This window comes from Doryrhamphus excisus, chromosome 3 (assembly GCF_030265055.1).
Source record: "Doryrhamphus excisus isolate RoL2022-K1 chromosome 3, RoL_Dexc_1.0, whole genome shotgun sequence".
In the NCBI taxonomy this organism is placed as follows: domain Eukaryota; kingdom Metazoa; phylum Chordata; class Actinopteri; order Syngnathiformes; family Syngnathidae; genus Doryrhamphus; species Doryrhamphus excisus.
The window spans coordinates 29,199,357-29,214,174 of NC_080468.1; the positions used below are offsets into that span (position 1 = coordinate 29,199,357).

The 14,818-nt window shown below is 41.9% G+C and overlaps 1 protein-coding gene across 1 annotated transcript in view; it reads left to right on the forward strand.

The window, feature by feature from the left end:
• The window catches only part of LOC131126088 (guanine nucleotide-binding protein subunit alpha-13-like), a 23,799-nt gene extending 13,040 nt beyond the window's left edge, over positions 1 to 10,759 (forward strand). The window contains exons 2-5 of the mRNA XM_058068276.1: positions 368 to 594; positions 2,360 to 2,410; positions 3,118 to 3,318; positions 9,594 to 10,759. Of these exons, the coding sequence (XP_057924259.1) occupies positions 368 to 594; positions 2,360 to 2,410; positions 3,118 to 3,318; positions 9,594 to 9,965 (851 nt within the window). The 3' untranslated portion in view covers positions 9,966 to 10,759. The remainder of the gene's footprint in view (positions 1 to 367; positions 595 to 2,359; positions 2,411 to 3,117; positions 3,319 to 9,593) is intronic.
• Positions 10,760 to 14,818: the final 4,059 nt, after the last annotated feature.

Consider the following 14,818-nt stretch of genomic DNA (forward strand, 5'->3'; position numbering starts at 1 on the left):
ATTAATACAGTGTATTGTTATACACATTTTGTGAAAATAACCGGAAGTGCGTTGCTCACTCGTCGGTTGGTATTTGGACAAATAAATGGCACACTCGGATATAAACGACCACTTTCCTGATTTAAATAATCGGCTGATTTAAAAAAAAAATCTCAAAGTGATCTATTTATAGAGTTTAGAACTAAAGTGAAATCAGCTGTCGATTTTGGCTCGGGCAGGAGCGCAATGCATTTTGGGTTATCATATAGTAAGCTGTAATCGATTGATTTCACCTGGTCATAGCTATATTAGTATGCTGACTTTGCATGATGAATTGTCGGTCTAACTGTTATGTGGATGGTTCTTTCCTGTTCTTGTGCACCATCAGGCATACGTGTTTTGGTTGATGCCCGTGAGAAACTGCACATCCCTTGGGGGGACCCGGGCCACCAGCAGTACGGGGACAAGCTGATGTCGTTTGACACGCGCTCGGCCAAGATGGTCCGTGGGCAGCTGGAGACGCCCATCTTCCTGCAGTACCTGACCGCCATCAAGGCCCTCTGGGCCGACTCTGGGATCCAGAACGCCTACGACCGCCGTCGCGAGTTTCAGCTGGTGGGTGGAAAGAACCGGAAGAAAAGAGCTTGTCTCAAACCCAAATATTGCTGCTTTACAATCTCCTTGCTGTCATGTGATTCAGCCAGCTTCCTGTTTACCTCTTCCTCCTTGAGCTTAGAAGGGAACGCTGGGACACTCGTCATCACGCAGTCCTCGCTTCTTCTTGTGGTCATGTGACCCAGACCTCACACCGGCCGTCACTTCCTCATGTCTCTTTCACCGAGAAGGCACTTTTCCATGCTGCAGTTGCCAGTGCTGCTTTCTTACACAGAGCAGTCCAAGTGTGATCGCAGCTGGAATGTTGATCCGCCGCTAAACTGCTTTATGCTTTCTGGCTAACAGGGGGCGTGGCTTGTCTAACACAGTCAAAGGCATGACCCTGTTGAAATATGACATTCACATATGTCTATATATAATAAAATATATATATGTGTGTGTGTGTCTATATATACACACACACAGTATACGTATATCATGAGAGGAGCACTTGGTACATCAACAGGTCTGGAGGGAAACAATGTTGTGGTTTTTCCCATCTGATACCTCGGTTTGCATATGACTGACTGATACCAGAGCATATTGCCTTTGTTCTATTGTTACTATTATTATTGTTATGGTTATTGCATATGAGATGGGTACTTTGTTGAACAGGTTAGTGCCAGCTGCCACCACACCAAAAGAGCATTAGCAAAGGTGCTATGCTGATATTCTAGCTTCCCTGGCTGATGACATGAAAGCACAGACGTGGCCCATGGGTTGGACATGTCTGCAGATGGAAACCCCAGCAGCCCCATCCCTGCTAGTGCATCACAGTGGGAATGAGTAGTCTGTGTCCTGGCAGTGTGGCCATTACAAAGTGGCTGGTGACTTGGTTCATCGTGGGCAAAAAGCTAAAGTCCTCTTCTTCTCTGGTGGCCTGCCAGTTTGCCGCGAGAACATTCTAACCCACCTTTGCTATGATTTGACTGGAACATCTCCATCCAGCAGGCTGAGCTTAGCAAACCGGTTCAGCATCTGGCGTTCCTTTGCGTCCCAAACGCTCATGGGTTTGCATGACAAACACCCACACCTCCTGCTTGACTTCAGTTTACCTTCACATGCTATTAAGAATGCTGAGGGTGACATGTTCCCTGCGCTGACTTACATCATGCACTCCTTTCACTTTCACAGAAAAAGCTCAGAGATTGGTCTTCTCCCCCGAAACGCCCCCACCCCCAAATGACTGACCAATCATGAATTTACTTAGCGCCCTCACTCAGCACCACCTGATAGCCGTGTGTCTCCTTTACCTTTATGCTGCCCCTCCCGTCCTTGTCTACCACACACACACACACACACACACACACACACACACACACTGGTTATTCAGGTCAGATTGGGTTTGAAAAAGATGCATGCAGGAGGGGAAATGATGAATCATCAGTAGGATTGCTGTTGTTAGTGTTTGAAAGAAAGCAGCCAGCCGGCAGATGGATAAGAAGAGGTAGAATGCATCATTTCTGCAGTGAAAGTTTGCCTCAAAATTGCTATGTAAAAAATGCAAAGGCCCGATGAGACGCTGTGATTGGCCGAACAGACAGACACACAGGTAAAGGAACGCATGGGAATCTTGGCAGCCTCGTGTCGGGGCTTGCACTAATTGCCCCTGAGCAGCCTTCTAGAAAACACACACTAGTATCTCATTGTGCAACACAAAACGTTAGCATGCATGTAGCAGCACTCTCACAGCTAATGTGTCACCCTCTTGTTTGTCCCGTTACAGGGCGAGTCGGTCAAGTATTTCTTGGATAATCTGGATAAGCTTGGCGAGCCGGTAAGTTTTTTTTTGGGGAGGGGTGGGGGTAGTACTTGACTAGTACGTGCTTCCTCTCCTTATCGTAGCATGCTGGGACAGCAATGCTGCCCTGAGGAGCTCATGTTAAATAACCACCATGTGTGTGTGGGATGGGGGGTTGACATCATGTGTGTCGCCAAGAAGTGCTATTGTGTACTTTGTCCAATGTAATTATGCCAAATATCACAATTGAACAATTGGGACAGGACACAGTTTGGAGATGGGAAGACCTGGGTTGGAATCTCATCACGCCCATCTCTGTGTGGAGTTTGCATGTTCTCCCCACTCGTGCGTGGGTTTTCTCCGGGTACTCTGGTTTCCTCCGCCATTCCAATAACAATGTTAGCTTCATTGGCCACTCCAAATTGTCCATAGGTATGAATGTGAGTGGGAATGGTTGTTTGTCTATATGTGCCCTGTGATTGGCTCTCCACCTGTCCAGAGTGTACCCCACGTCTTGCCCCAAGACAGCTGGAATAGGCTCCAGCATACCCACACCCTAGTGAGGATAAGCGGTACAAAATGGATGGATTGACACAGGAGGACACACACATTAGCAACACATTACCATAGCTGTCTGATGCTCAAGTCCTAACATTACACTCACCTTTTAACAGCAACATCATGCTAGCTAACTAAACACGATCACATGACCCTGCTAACAGGATGGTCTTTCTCTGTGCCAGAACTATCTGCCAAGTCAGCAAGACATCCTGCTGGCACGAAAGCCCACCAAGGGCATCCATGAGTACGACTTTGAGATCAAGAACGTGCCCTTCAAGATGGTGGACGTGGGGGGCCAGCGGTCGGAGCGGAGGCGCTGGTTCGAGTGCTTCGACTCGGTCACCTCCATTCTCTTCCTCGTCTCCTCCTCAGAGTACGATCAGGTATGTTCTTCCTTTATCACTATTTGACTGAATTGTCCTCACCAAAGAAATGTCAACAATAGGCCTGTCAAAGTAATGCTGGGGTTAAGCGAGTGTACTTGTAAGCGCATGCAGTCTACATGTCAAAACGGGGGCTGATGCAAATAGCAGAGATGAGATCTTAAGAACACCAAACTGGACACCCTTGAAAATTATGAACAAAATGGGTGACAAAGGGCAGCTTTGGCGGAGGACAAGGTTCACTGGAAAAAGGCAGGACTTTGGCATACACTGTGGAGCTGGGGAGTGTGATCCCCTACAGCTGGAACACACCCGCAGATCACCCTTCTTGAAAAGGGGGACCAACACCCCAGTCTGCCAATCCAGAGGTACTGTTCCCGACACAATATTGAAAAGACCAGCCAGTACAAAGACTTCACACATTTCTACACATGTGGTTCGTACTGTACGGCTGATATACAATCCTACATCACTGCCACTTACACACACGCATACACCCATATTACACCCTCACTAGTTCACATTTGCACATCTATACACACACATCACCATAAGCTAGCCATGGATGACCTCATTACAATTTGTCACTAGGAATGTCAGGGGAGTTGGTTCTAGAGAAAAAAGACAAAAGAATTGAACCATCTGAAGAACATCCAAGCAGACATTGTCTTATTGCAAGAGACTCGCATCTCTAAATCAGCTGCCCAGTTCCCACACATATTTAGCAAGTTACAACTCCTGGATTCAAGCTTGATTTTGGGAGGGGACTTCAACTTAGTATTTAATCCAGATATAGACAGACCTCACCCAGCTGGGGTACATCGTGAGTCTCGATCAACAACACCACTGAAGAAATATCTGACAGATTTTGGTCTTTGTGATGCTTAGCGCTCTTATCACCCTACTCACAGGGAATACGCGTACTTATTTCTCACCGGTGCACCACACTTACTCTCCAATTGACTACTTTTTGAACAAGTAGCTCAATCTTATCATATCAAATATATCAAATATTCACATACACCCTATCATCACTAGTGACCACGCCCCAGTCTCTTTCTTTTTCACTAACCAGACCACAAGGACACCTACTAAATGCTTGGAGATTTAATACATCATTTCTTAAAGATCCAGACTTTCTAAAATACTTGGAGAGAAGGTGGACAATGTTTTTAAATTTTAATGACCAACCAGAAACCTCCGCTTGTGTTCTCTGGGAGACAGCAAAAGTAGTAATGCACAGGAAAATTATTTCCTAGTCGTCATATAAGAAATAGTAAGAAAGATTATTGGAATTAGAATTGGAGAAGAAAATCAAACTCCTTGAAAACGCTTATGCAGACTCACAAAATACAATACCCTGAGTAACCTAAGAAAATTGGAATTAGATTTAAAAGTAATTGCTGATAAGAAAATTCAGTTCCAATTCTAAATAGTATAGTAAATAGCACAATGAAGTCCATAATAGTCTTTGAGCAAGAAGATATAATATAGACCACATTGAAAGCTCGAAATGGAGTGGGAAGAAGTAAAACTTATTAAATCCCACCCCAATATCTCTGCGGTACTTCAATGAAAAAAAACAAAAGTTGCTTTTTTTCTTTTTCCTTCCTAATAATACCCAGCATTTACTAATGTTTACACATGTGAAGGGATTTCCAATACCAACTGTAGTGATACGAGTACGACAATGGTAGGCAGCATTGGACATACAGTGAATACCAGCAATGGTAAAATGAACACCACAAGATAAGTAAGAGTTAATCACCCATCCAACATGAGCACAGTTAGACCTGAATGTCTCTGTATTGTAACCAGACATTCTGTTTGTGTAAACATTGGAAACGGCCAATGTCTTGACATTGCTTCTGTTCAAGTCCCAGACTATTCCACAGCTTAACCCCACAAACTGATAAGGAAAAACATCTCCTGGTGGAATTTGCCATTGGAATGATCAAATTCCCAAAACCTTGCAAATCATGAATATTAACAGGTAATGTATTGTGAAATACTTTAAACATAAACTTGGCTGTATATAATTTTACCAAATGACGTATTTTTTAATTGAGAAATAATGGATTTGTGTGATCAAGATACCCTACCTTATGAATTATTCGTAATGCCCTCTTTTGTTGATGAAATAGTGATTCTATTGTTGTCTTGTAGTTATTGCCCCATACTTCCACACAGTAGTTGGGGACGAATTAAAGAACAGTACAAGGTATGGAGTGCACTGTAGTCAGGGACATATTTAACGCCATTAATCATGGCAAGACTTTGGAAATTTTATTCGATATATGCTTTATGTTAACTCACGGTTAGGGTTAGGGTTAGGGTTAGGGTTATTAATCCTAAAAATTTTATTTCTGCAACATTTTCAATTTGAATGCCATCTAATACAACTCCATTTTGTAATTCCAATTTATCATTTTCAAATACCATTACCTTGGTATTATTTACATTTAAAGATAATCTGTTACCTTCCATCCATTTTTTTATTTTAATTAGTTCATTATTTACAGTATGAATAAGATCATCCAGACTGTCATTACAGTAAAATATATTTGTATCATTTGGAAACAATATACACTTTACCAATTGAGAAACATTGAAAATATCATTAATATATAAATTAAATAATTTGGGGCCCAACACTGACCCCAAATCAGGTAACAAACAGCAACAGATCTTCATGATACTGTACAGCAAATGTCAAATAAGAAAGCACCAGCACCGGATGAGTTCTCTGCTGAATTTTATAAAGCATTCTAGTCATTACAAGCCCCAGTATTTTTACAATGGTTTTGGAAATAAAAGAAAATGCAATCCACTCTTTGTCAGGTATTGCCATGAGAGTCAGTGCTAGTCGGTAAAACCTCCAATGGTTTCTGTTTGACAGCTTGACACAGATTACGCCAAGCCATGCAAGCTTGGCAAACCTGTTGGTATTTGACTTCTCTTGCATCTTTCTTTACACACCTTGCCTACCTAGCGGGACACGGCAGCATCTGGTAATGGTAATGGTTTAATTTCATTTGAACAAGCATCAGATTACAACTGAGTGCATCACATAATCAGTTCACAGTTTCACATGTCCAAAAGGAGTAGGAAGAAGCAAAGCTTATTAAATCCTACCCCTCCAGCTGAAAAATACAACCGACAGCATGGATCAGAACACAAGGATGAGCGACATAATAGTGACAGGGTAGAAGATCAAACCCAGGTCTTATGCCAGGGCTGTCGGGAACAGGGAGGAAGCAGACCAAATGGATGTCGCCTTAACGGAGCAACAAGTAGTGGATTTTCTAACATCTAAAGAGGTAGATGTTGACATCCATTCCATTGACACTTGCATCCCACTGTATGGCAGGAACAGAACCACACCCGTCGTCATCGTCGAGTTCACTAACACGAAATCCAAGACGGCTGTACTGAAATGGGGAAAGAAGCTGAAAGGTACAAACGTACAAACGAATGACCGCCTGACAAAGCGCAATGCCGAAATTGCCAAGAGAGCACGTGACCTGAGAAAGCAGGGAAGGATCTAAGCTACTTGGAGTGCCAACTGTAACATTTTCATCAAGTTAAATGGAGGACCGGAGGCCAGAGTGTCAAAAATATCAAGGCCCTGGAAAAATACACTTGAAAATGGAAAAAGGCTTAAACATCATCAGTATGCCACAAGAAGATCTGCAATTGGACACCTTTGGCTCGACAAATCACAAACAAAAGATAAGATAAGATAAGATATGCCTTTATTTGTCCCTCAGTGGGGAAATTTGTATTGCACAGCAGCAAAGAGGACAGAACGGGTTAAACTGTACACAATATTGCAAAAATTGCAAGATAATATGAAATGAGATATATGACCAGTATATATACTGTATCTTACTAGTGAATTGTATATGAGGCATTATGAATACTGCACAAGTTAATATACTGCACTTACAGCATGATATTGCACAGTGAATAGAGTCTGAAATAATTATACTGAATCTAAAAAGTATTGCACAGATGTACATAGCGGTGTAAAGTTTATCGGGAGCAGTGCTGGTTGTACAGTCTGGCTGCAGGAAGGAAGGACCTGCGATATCGCTCCTTTACACACTGCGGGTGAATCAGTCTATTGTTGAAGGAGCTCTCCGATGCTGTCAAAGTGTCCTGCAGGGGGTGGGAGTCATTCTCCAACATGCTTATCCATCCAGCTTAGCCATCATCCTCCTCTCTCCCACCACCTCCACTATGTCAAGGGGGCAGAGCTGGCCTTCTTGATGATCGTATCCAGTCTCTTCCTATCCACAGCCAAAATGCTGCTACCCCAGCAGACTACTCCTTGGAAAATGGCTGACACCACGACAGAGTCACAGAACGTCTTAAGACCTCAAAAGACCTCTGTCTCCTGAGCAGATAGAGTCTGCTCAGACCCTTCTTGTAAAGTGCGTTAGTGTGATGAGTCCAGTCCAGTCTATTGTTAAGATGAACACCCAGGTACTTGTAAGATGTCACCATCTCAATGTCTGTTCCCTGAATGTTCACTGGTATTGGAGGAGAGTGGATGCGCCTGCAGAAATCCACCACCAGTTCTCTGGTTTTCCCCGCTTTGATCTGGAGGCAGTTCCGTTGGCACCAGTCCACAAAGTGCTGTGTCAGTCTTCTGATGAGGCCGACAATTGCAAAGTCGTCAGAGAACTTCTGCAGGTGGCAGGTTGTTTTTTTTGCATGAAAGGTCTGCAGTGTAGAGAGTGAAAAGAAACGGAGCCAGGCCTGTTCCCTGCAGGGCCCCCGTACTGCAGACAACTGTGTCGGACACACAGACCCGTGTCCTTACATACTGTGATGGTATGGTTGGTTGAGGTAGTCCAGTATCCACGATGTGGTGTGCAGGTCCACCCCTGTGTGCTCCAGCTTGTCCCTCAGAAGTGCTGGCTGGATGATGTTGAACGCACTGGAGAAGTCAAAGAACATGATTCTCACAGTGCTCCCAGGTTTCTCCAGGTGAGACAGCGCTCTGTGCTGGAGGAAAGGAATTGGAAAAGGATATAGATCCGGACACAATTTTATTTGTTTATTTTTTTCACACATAAGAAATGACTGTTGTTATTACACAGAGGAGCAATACAATAATAGTTTTAATATTGGCAACAAGTTGTCAATGATTCATATAAACTGCAGAAGCATGTACGCAAATTATGTTGTATTTGAATATAATTATTTGAATTATATTTGAATCTATTCAAGGAACCCTTCAAAGCAATCGCAATCTCGGAAACTTGGCTGAATGCAAATAAAGGCATGGACTTTGAATTGGAAGGCTACGAAAGTACGGAACTCCAACAATGCACAACGATGAGCAAATTCAAGAAAAAACACAAGCAATTGATGTTTGCTAAATACAAGGATGAAGAGTCTTGAATCAGCCATCTTGTGTCATACATCACTATTTTCAAGGTTATTATGGTAACCATTATGTCATTACGTGGTTACATCACCTTATACTTCAATATGTGTTAAAGAAAAAATAAATAAATTAACAAATAAATTATTTCATGAATGAAAAATAATATCAGGAAGGCAGGAAGTGAAACAACTCCTCATTACAGTGTTAAGCATCGCCAAGAAAGCCATTCTCATTAATTGGAAATCCAAAAAGAAAGGGAACATAGCCCTTTACAAAAATGTCCTGTTAGGTCATATAGCAATTGAGAGAATATCTGCCCAATGCAAAGAACTGTCGGAATTTCAGTCGATATGGACACCAATAATGAATTTGTTAACCTAACTCTCGAAGGGCTGAGGGTGTAGTTCTTCCTCGGCCTCCCGTGTCTCTGGTGGTTGGGCGGGGCCTGCCTGGAGCGTCTCTGTCTGGAGTTTGCATGTTCTCCCCGTGAGTGAGAATGTTTTTTTTGTCTAGTATATGTGCCCTGTGATCGGTTGGCCACCAGTTCAGGGTGTATCTCACCTCTCCCCAAAGAACGTTGGGATAGGCTCCAGCATACCCCCATCCTGGTGAGAATGCTTGGGGATATGATGTACTCTTTTACACTTGGAAATACTGCAAGGATGACATTTATCTAATTGGCTTCTTTATTTTATCATGGAACATTCATGTCAACATCAACAACCTCTCTGTGGTAGAATGCTATGGTTGGAAAACTGTGATTAATTGTAAATCGTTCTGAGTTACATCAAGACAATGTGTGCGATTCATGGCAATCAAATATTTGAATGCACTGACGGCTTCGTCTAACGCAGTCCTCCCTTGTGGTCTTCATCAGGTTCTGATGGAGGATCGTCAGACCAACCGTCTGTGCGAATCCCTCAACATCTTTGAGACCATCGTCAACAACCGCGTATTCGCCAACGTCTCCATCATCCTCTTCCTCAACAAGACGGACCTGCTGGAGGAGAAAGTGAAGAGCGTGGTACTCAAGGACTACTTTCCCGACTACACCGGGCCCGAGCACAGCCTGCCGGACATCCAGGCCTTCATGGTGGAGTGCTTCCGGGCCAAGCGGCGTGATGCTACCCAGAAGCCCCTGTACCACCACTTCACCACAGCCATCAATACGGAGAACATCAGGCTGGTGTTCCGGGACGTCAAGGACACCATTCTCCATGACAACCTCAAGCAGCTCATGCTCCAATGACCCCCATCACACTTGAGAAGAATCCAGTAGAACTTGTCTGCAGCTTTTGTATTAGTCTGTGCTCTCCTCCTTGTGAAGAGTTGCTAGTCCGAGTCTGGTAGGAGAACACTGCTTTGTGGCATCGACTGGACCAAATGCTGACGAGATATGTTGGACTTTTGGCGAGAGGCGTCACTGTGGAGAACAACAAAATGGTCAGAAGGTTTCATCCGTGCCACGGAGTGGTCCATCTTCCAAGCACTGAAATCATGCAGATAACTGATTGGCTTATGTTGCACTGCTTTGTGAATACATGAACACTCCCTCATCTCCCTCCGATAAGAACCAGCTTCTAAATAAAGCTATGATGGCTTTCCAGTGCCGTCTTAAAATCGCTCTTGAAATCCTGCATTTGTGCCAAAAGATGCAATGTTCCATTTTAAGGCCAACACTTCTCAGGGTTGAAGCAGCCATGACGTCATGGTGGATGAACAATGTCTGTTTCGGTGTCAACGTGAGTCATCCGGACAACCCAAACACCACATGCCTTCTGGGGGGGTCACGTTAACGCCAAGTTGGTTTTCCCTCCAAAAGAAGCTCAGCTTTGTACATAGTGAAATTTTTCTGTAAATAATGTTCAGCTTTATTTCCACGTGTGTAAATTCTTGTAGAAATGGCGTCATGTTTTCACTCTGAATGTTACACAATCACTGCTTTTCCTCCTAATGAAGATAATTATTCTCTTTCAAATTCATTCATGTGTCAATTTTCATGCCACTCTAACTTTATCAATAAAACACAATTTTCTAAAGAAACATGCCTGTTTCTTTTTTTTAACTTAGTTTTCATTTGTTTTCAGGGCTATAGAACAGGCTTAAAACATACCAACAGGAAATAAGAGAGAGCGGATAAAAGTGGGACTATATAATGTACTATTTACGAGGGCTGTCAAAGTTAACGCATTAATGACGTGTTAAGGTTTCCTTGAACGGTGGTCATTTTTTTGATACGCGATTAACATGCACTCCTCGTGTTTGACCCTCGGTCCCCACCGTAGTTTGCTTGAAGCACGGTAACTCTGTAGCCTCGAGCTCTAGCAAATATTAATGGGAAATGGAGAAAGAAAAGAGTATTTAGATTGGTAAAGTTAGCTTCAAAGCCCTGGTAGATGGCTCTTGTAGCAAGACCAAAGTTATCTGTATCTACTGTCGCTGTGTTTGACTTATCACGGATTACATGGCCTGGTAGAGACTGGAGCAGTGCAGGTATTGTTTTTATTGTCACATACCTGAATATATATATATTTTTTTAATATGGTTTCTGTAGGACAAACATGACAAAACATTCTTAACGTTTTCCAATGCTGTAAAAATGTGTAAATATAACATTTCAACATTTCTGTCAATGAAGATTTGCGTCATAGCCTGCGACACACGTTTCTATCAGCAGGGCGGGATGCCAGGCAGGTGGCTGTTGTAAACAAACCGGCGGCTGTGTGATGGGCCATGGATCCCAAAGGGAAAAAGAGAAAAATAACTGAGGAGAACAGAGGATTAAAGGTTTTTTTGGACCGAATTATTTGCATTAATTGAATTCATCTTACATGCCAGATGTTGAGAAGCTGACCAGTCATGTCCGAAAACAGAAGTCACATTAAACACAGAACACAATCCTGTCATAGGCACATATTTAGTAACAAAGTGACTGTTTTTTATAAAATTATTTCTGATTTTCGTCAGTATATATTTGGAATGACATTATGACTGTGGATATTATTGTGTTTTGTTGCTCGAGTCTGAGTGTGACAGGCATTTGCCTTGGACAGCTTTGTCGGGTGAACTTGCCTGACCTTTGAACCAGGAAGTTCGTCCGGTGTGAAATGCCTCGGGACTGGAATGTTAAAATAAAGTTGGTTGGAGGCAACAAGTAACATTTTCCGTCTCTGTTGAAGTCAGGTCGCCCTTACTACGGTTTGGAGCTGAATGACACTGGCAAATTAACACGAGGATACCTACGTTGGTTAAGTAGATACTTTATTCATCTATCTATCTACCTACCTACCTACCTATTTGACAAATTAACACGAGGATAGCTACGTTGGTTAAGTAGATACTTTATTCATCTATCTATCTATCTACCTACCTACCTACCTATTTGACAAATTAACACAAGGATAGCTACGTTGGTTAAGTAGATACTTTATTCATCTATCTACCTACCTACCTATTTGACAAGTTAACACCAGGATAGCTACGTTGGTTAGGTAGATACTTTATTCATCTACCTACCTACCTGACAAGTTAACACCAGGATAGTTACGTTGGTTGCGTGTCAAAAGAGAAGAGTACAGCTGCTGCATTTTACCCTTGCACCGACTTGCTTGACATTTGCACAGAAGTCTAACTTAAACTGTATTAATTTTATACACTTTACCTTTTCAAAAGGCTGTTGTTTTAATTTTATGAATGCAGGCTGCGTTTTATTGCACTCTGTTTGTTGCCCAGATAAGGGGCACGTTATGCACGTTTCATTTTATTGTTTTTTTAAATCCTCAAAATAAAAATGACATCAAAAATGTGTTTTTTTAATTTCATCAAAGCAATGAAAATATTCATTAATATTGTAATGAAGTTAAACTTGAGGCGGCATCGTACAAGAGAGTAGTCAGGTAGTCATCATTCCCTACAGGATGCGATGCAGGGAAAATAAACATTTAATCATGAAGGCTTGTTATGTATTTGTAGCCAACGTAGTCATTTTGATAGGAGGCTAATATACATACATACAGCATGTGTTGCCTTCATTATAAGGCTTATGTAAGGTTTTTAATTTTTTGTGGCTCCAGACATATTTGGCTCTTTCAGCATTTTGGGTTGCCGACCCCTGTCATATACAGTGCTACCTTGGCATAAGAGTGGCCCAACTAACCAGTGCTTTTCACATTTTTACATCTCTCTGATGATTTTGGCATTGAACTGCCAGCTAAATTGGAGTTCCAGCTGCTATTGACGGGCTGTCAATGTGATGTGCTAGCATTAGCAATTTAACATGGAACTCCCACAATGATGTACATTAGCACTCAAAGTCATCAAATCTTACCTTTATGCATTCCCACATAGCATCAGCATTTGGGAGCAAGTATGAGGTGAAAGAAAAAGGGGGGAAATACATCCCGTACAGGCCTATGGGCATCGGAGAACGTGGATGCTGAATTCAATGACCGTCAAAAAGCAGGACAACTTGCAGCTTTAAAAGAGAAATGAACTTAATGAACATTAGGTTTGCAATTTGGATGAAATGTTTTATGACTCTTGCCCTATGTTTTAGGTATTTTCATTTGTACATTTCATGAAGGAAAGGTGCATTGAGGCAAATCTTTAATAATAATCCTTTCTGAATGTTCCTAAATAGGCTTTTTTACTCACAAACATTTAGAATTTAAAACCAGTATCATACATAAATAAATCTTATTTTGATCCGACACAAATAAACAAAAACATGTTAGTGTGAGAGGTCTCACTTGCTCACATTTTGGATTTGCTGAACGTTTGTGGACGAGTTTAAGAGCTAATATGCTAATAATAAAGAAAAATAGTAATACAAAAATATGCTTGCTGACTGTATTGTTTTAAATAATTGCCCAAATTGATATCCTTTTACATAAAATTTGATGTAATTATCCTTGTAGTTGCACATTGAATCATTTACCACAAAGAGATTTCCCCTACTTATAGGTAAAAATTTGTCTATCTACGATTAAATGTGATTAATTCTGAGTTAGCGATGGACAAATGTGATTAATCGTGATCAAATATTTTTCATAGATTGACAGCCCTACTATTTCCACCTTCCATAGCTCAGGCATCCCTAAGTGTGTTCTGCATTAGCTGTCAACTGACCTCACAAATACACCAATCGTCTTCATTTTCCCATTTGCCTCCAAGTCCAGTGTTGATTGACCTTTATTTTCCAAGAGACTGCTGTATGATGTGGTGATGACTTTAGGAGATTTACGATTACTTTTGTATGCACTCAGCATCGTCTCTTTACACTCCTTTACTGTGCACTTTCACTTCCTTGGTGGAATAATCCCTACATTGTAGCTACATTGTAGCAAACAGTTCACTGGTCTGTCATCTTACTTTTTAGGAAATTCTTTATTTTCAGTAAGTGTATCTGTCCATGCCCACTGTTTCAATGCGATCCCTGGATTGCTGTACGATTGCTGTTACCAAGCCCCCCCATATCTAATTTGGCTGCAGGTAAGAGGCCCTCCTGCCAATGTTGATTGCACTGGAAGGTTTTACAATATATTTCTATTTCCTTCCGTCTAGCTATAAAGCTAACATTCCAGAAACAATAGAGCCAACATCCGATGTGGGCTGCATAGAAATACTCCTTAGGGCTTGGGGAGGCCATTCCTGCTACATTTAGGTAGCTCCACCTTTTCCCATTCCATACACACCTAGAGCCTATAAGCTTGTTCAAACTGTGAGCTGGCTCTGGGGGCCTCTACTGGCAGGGCTTGGAATAGGTACATCAGTCTTGGCAATAAATTCATCTAATAACACAACCTGCTACCACATATTTTCTTCTTTGTAATGTCTATGGTTACAACATCTCAGTTGCAAATGTGAAGCTCTTTGACAATAGCCCAAAAAATATTGCATGTTAACAAACAATGTATTACAGCCTCATTTATTATTGGAGGAAGCACCAAACTCCAAACTTGACCAATTTCCACAGAGAAATGATAATACCATTAATCCAATAATCTACACCTTCTGTAATAACTTTTTAGGATTCTTCATCCAGATCCAGGTACTTTATTGACATGGTTCCAAAAGGATATGACAAGGAAGTCAAGGATTGAC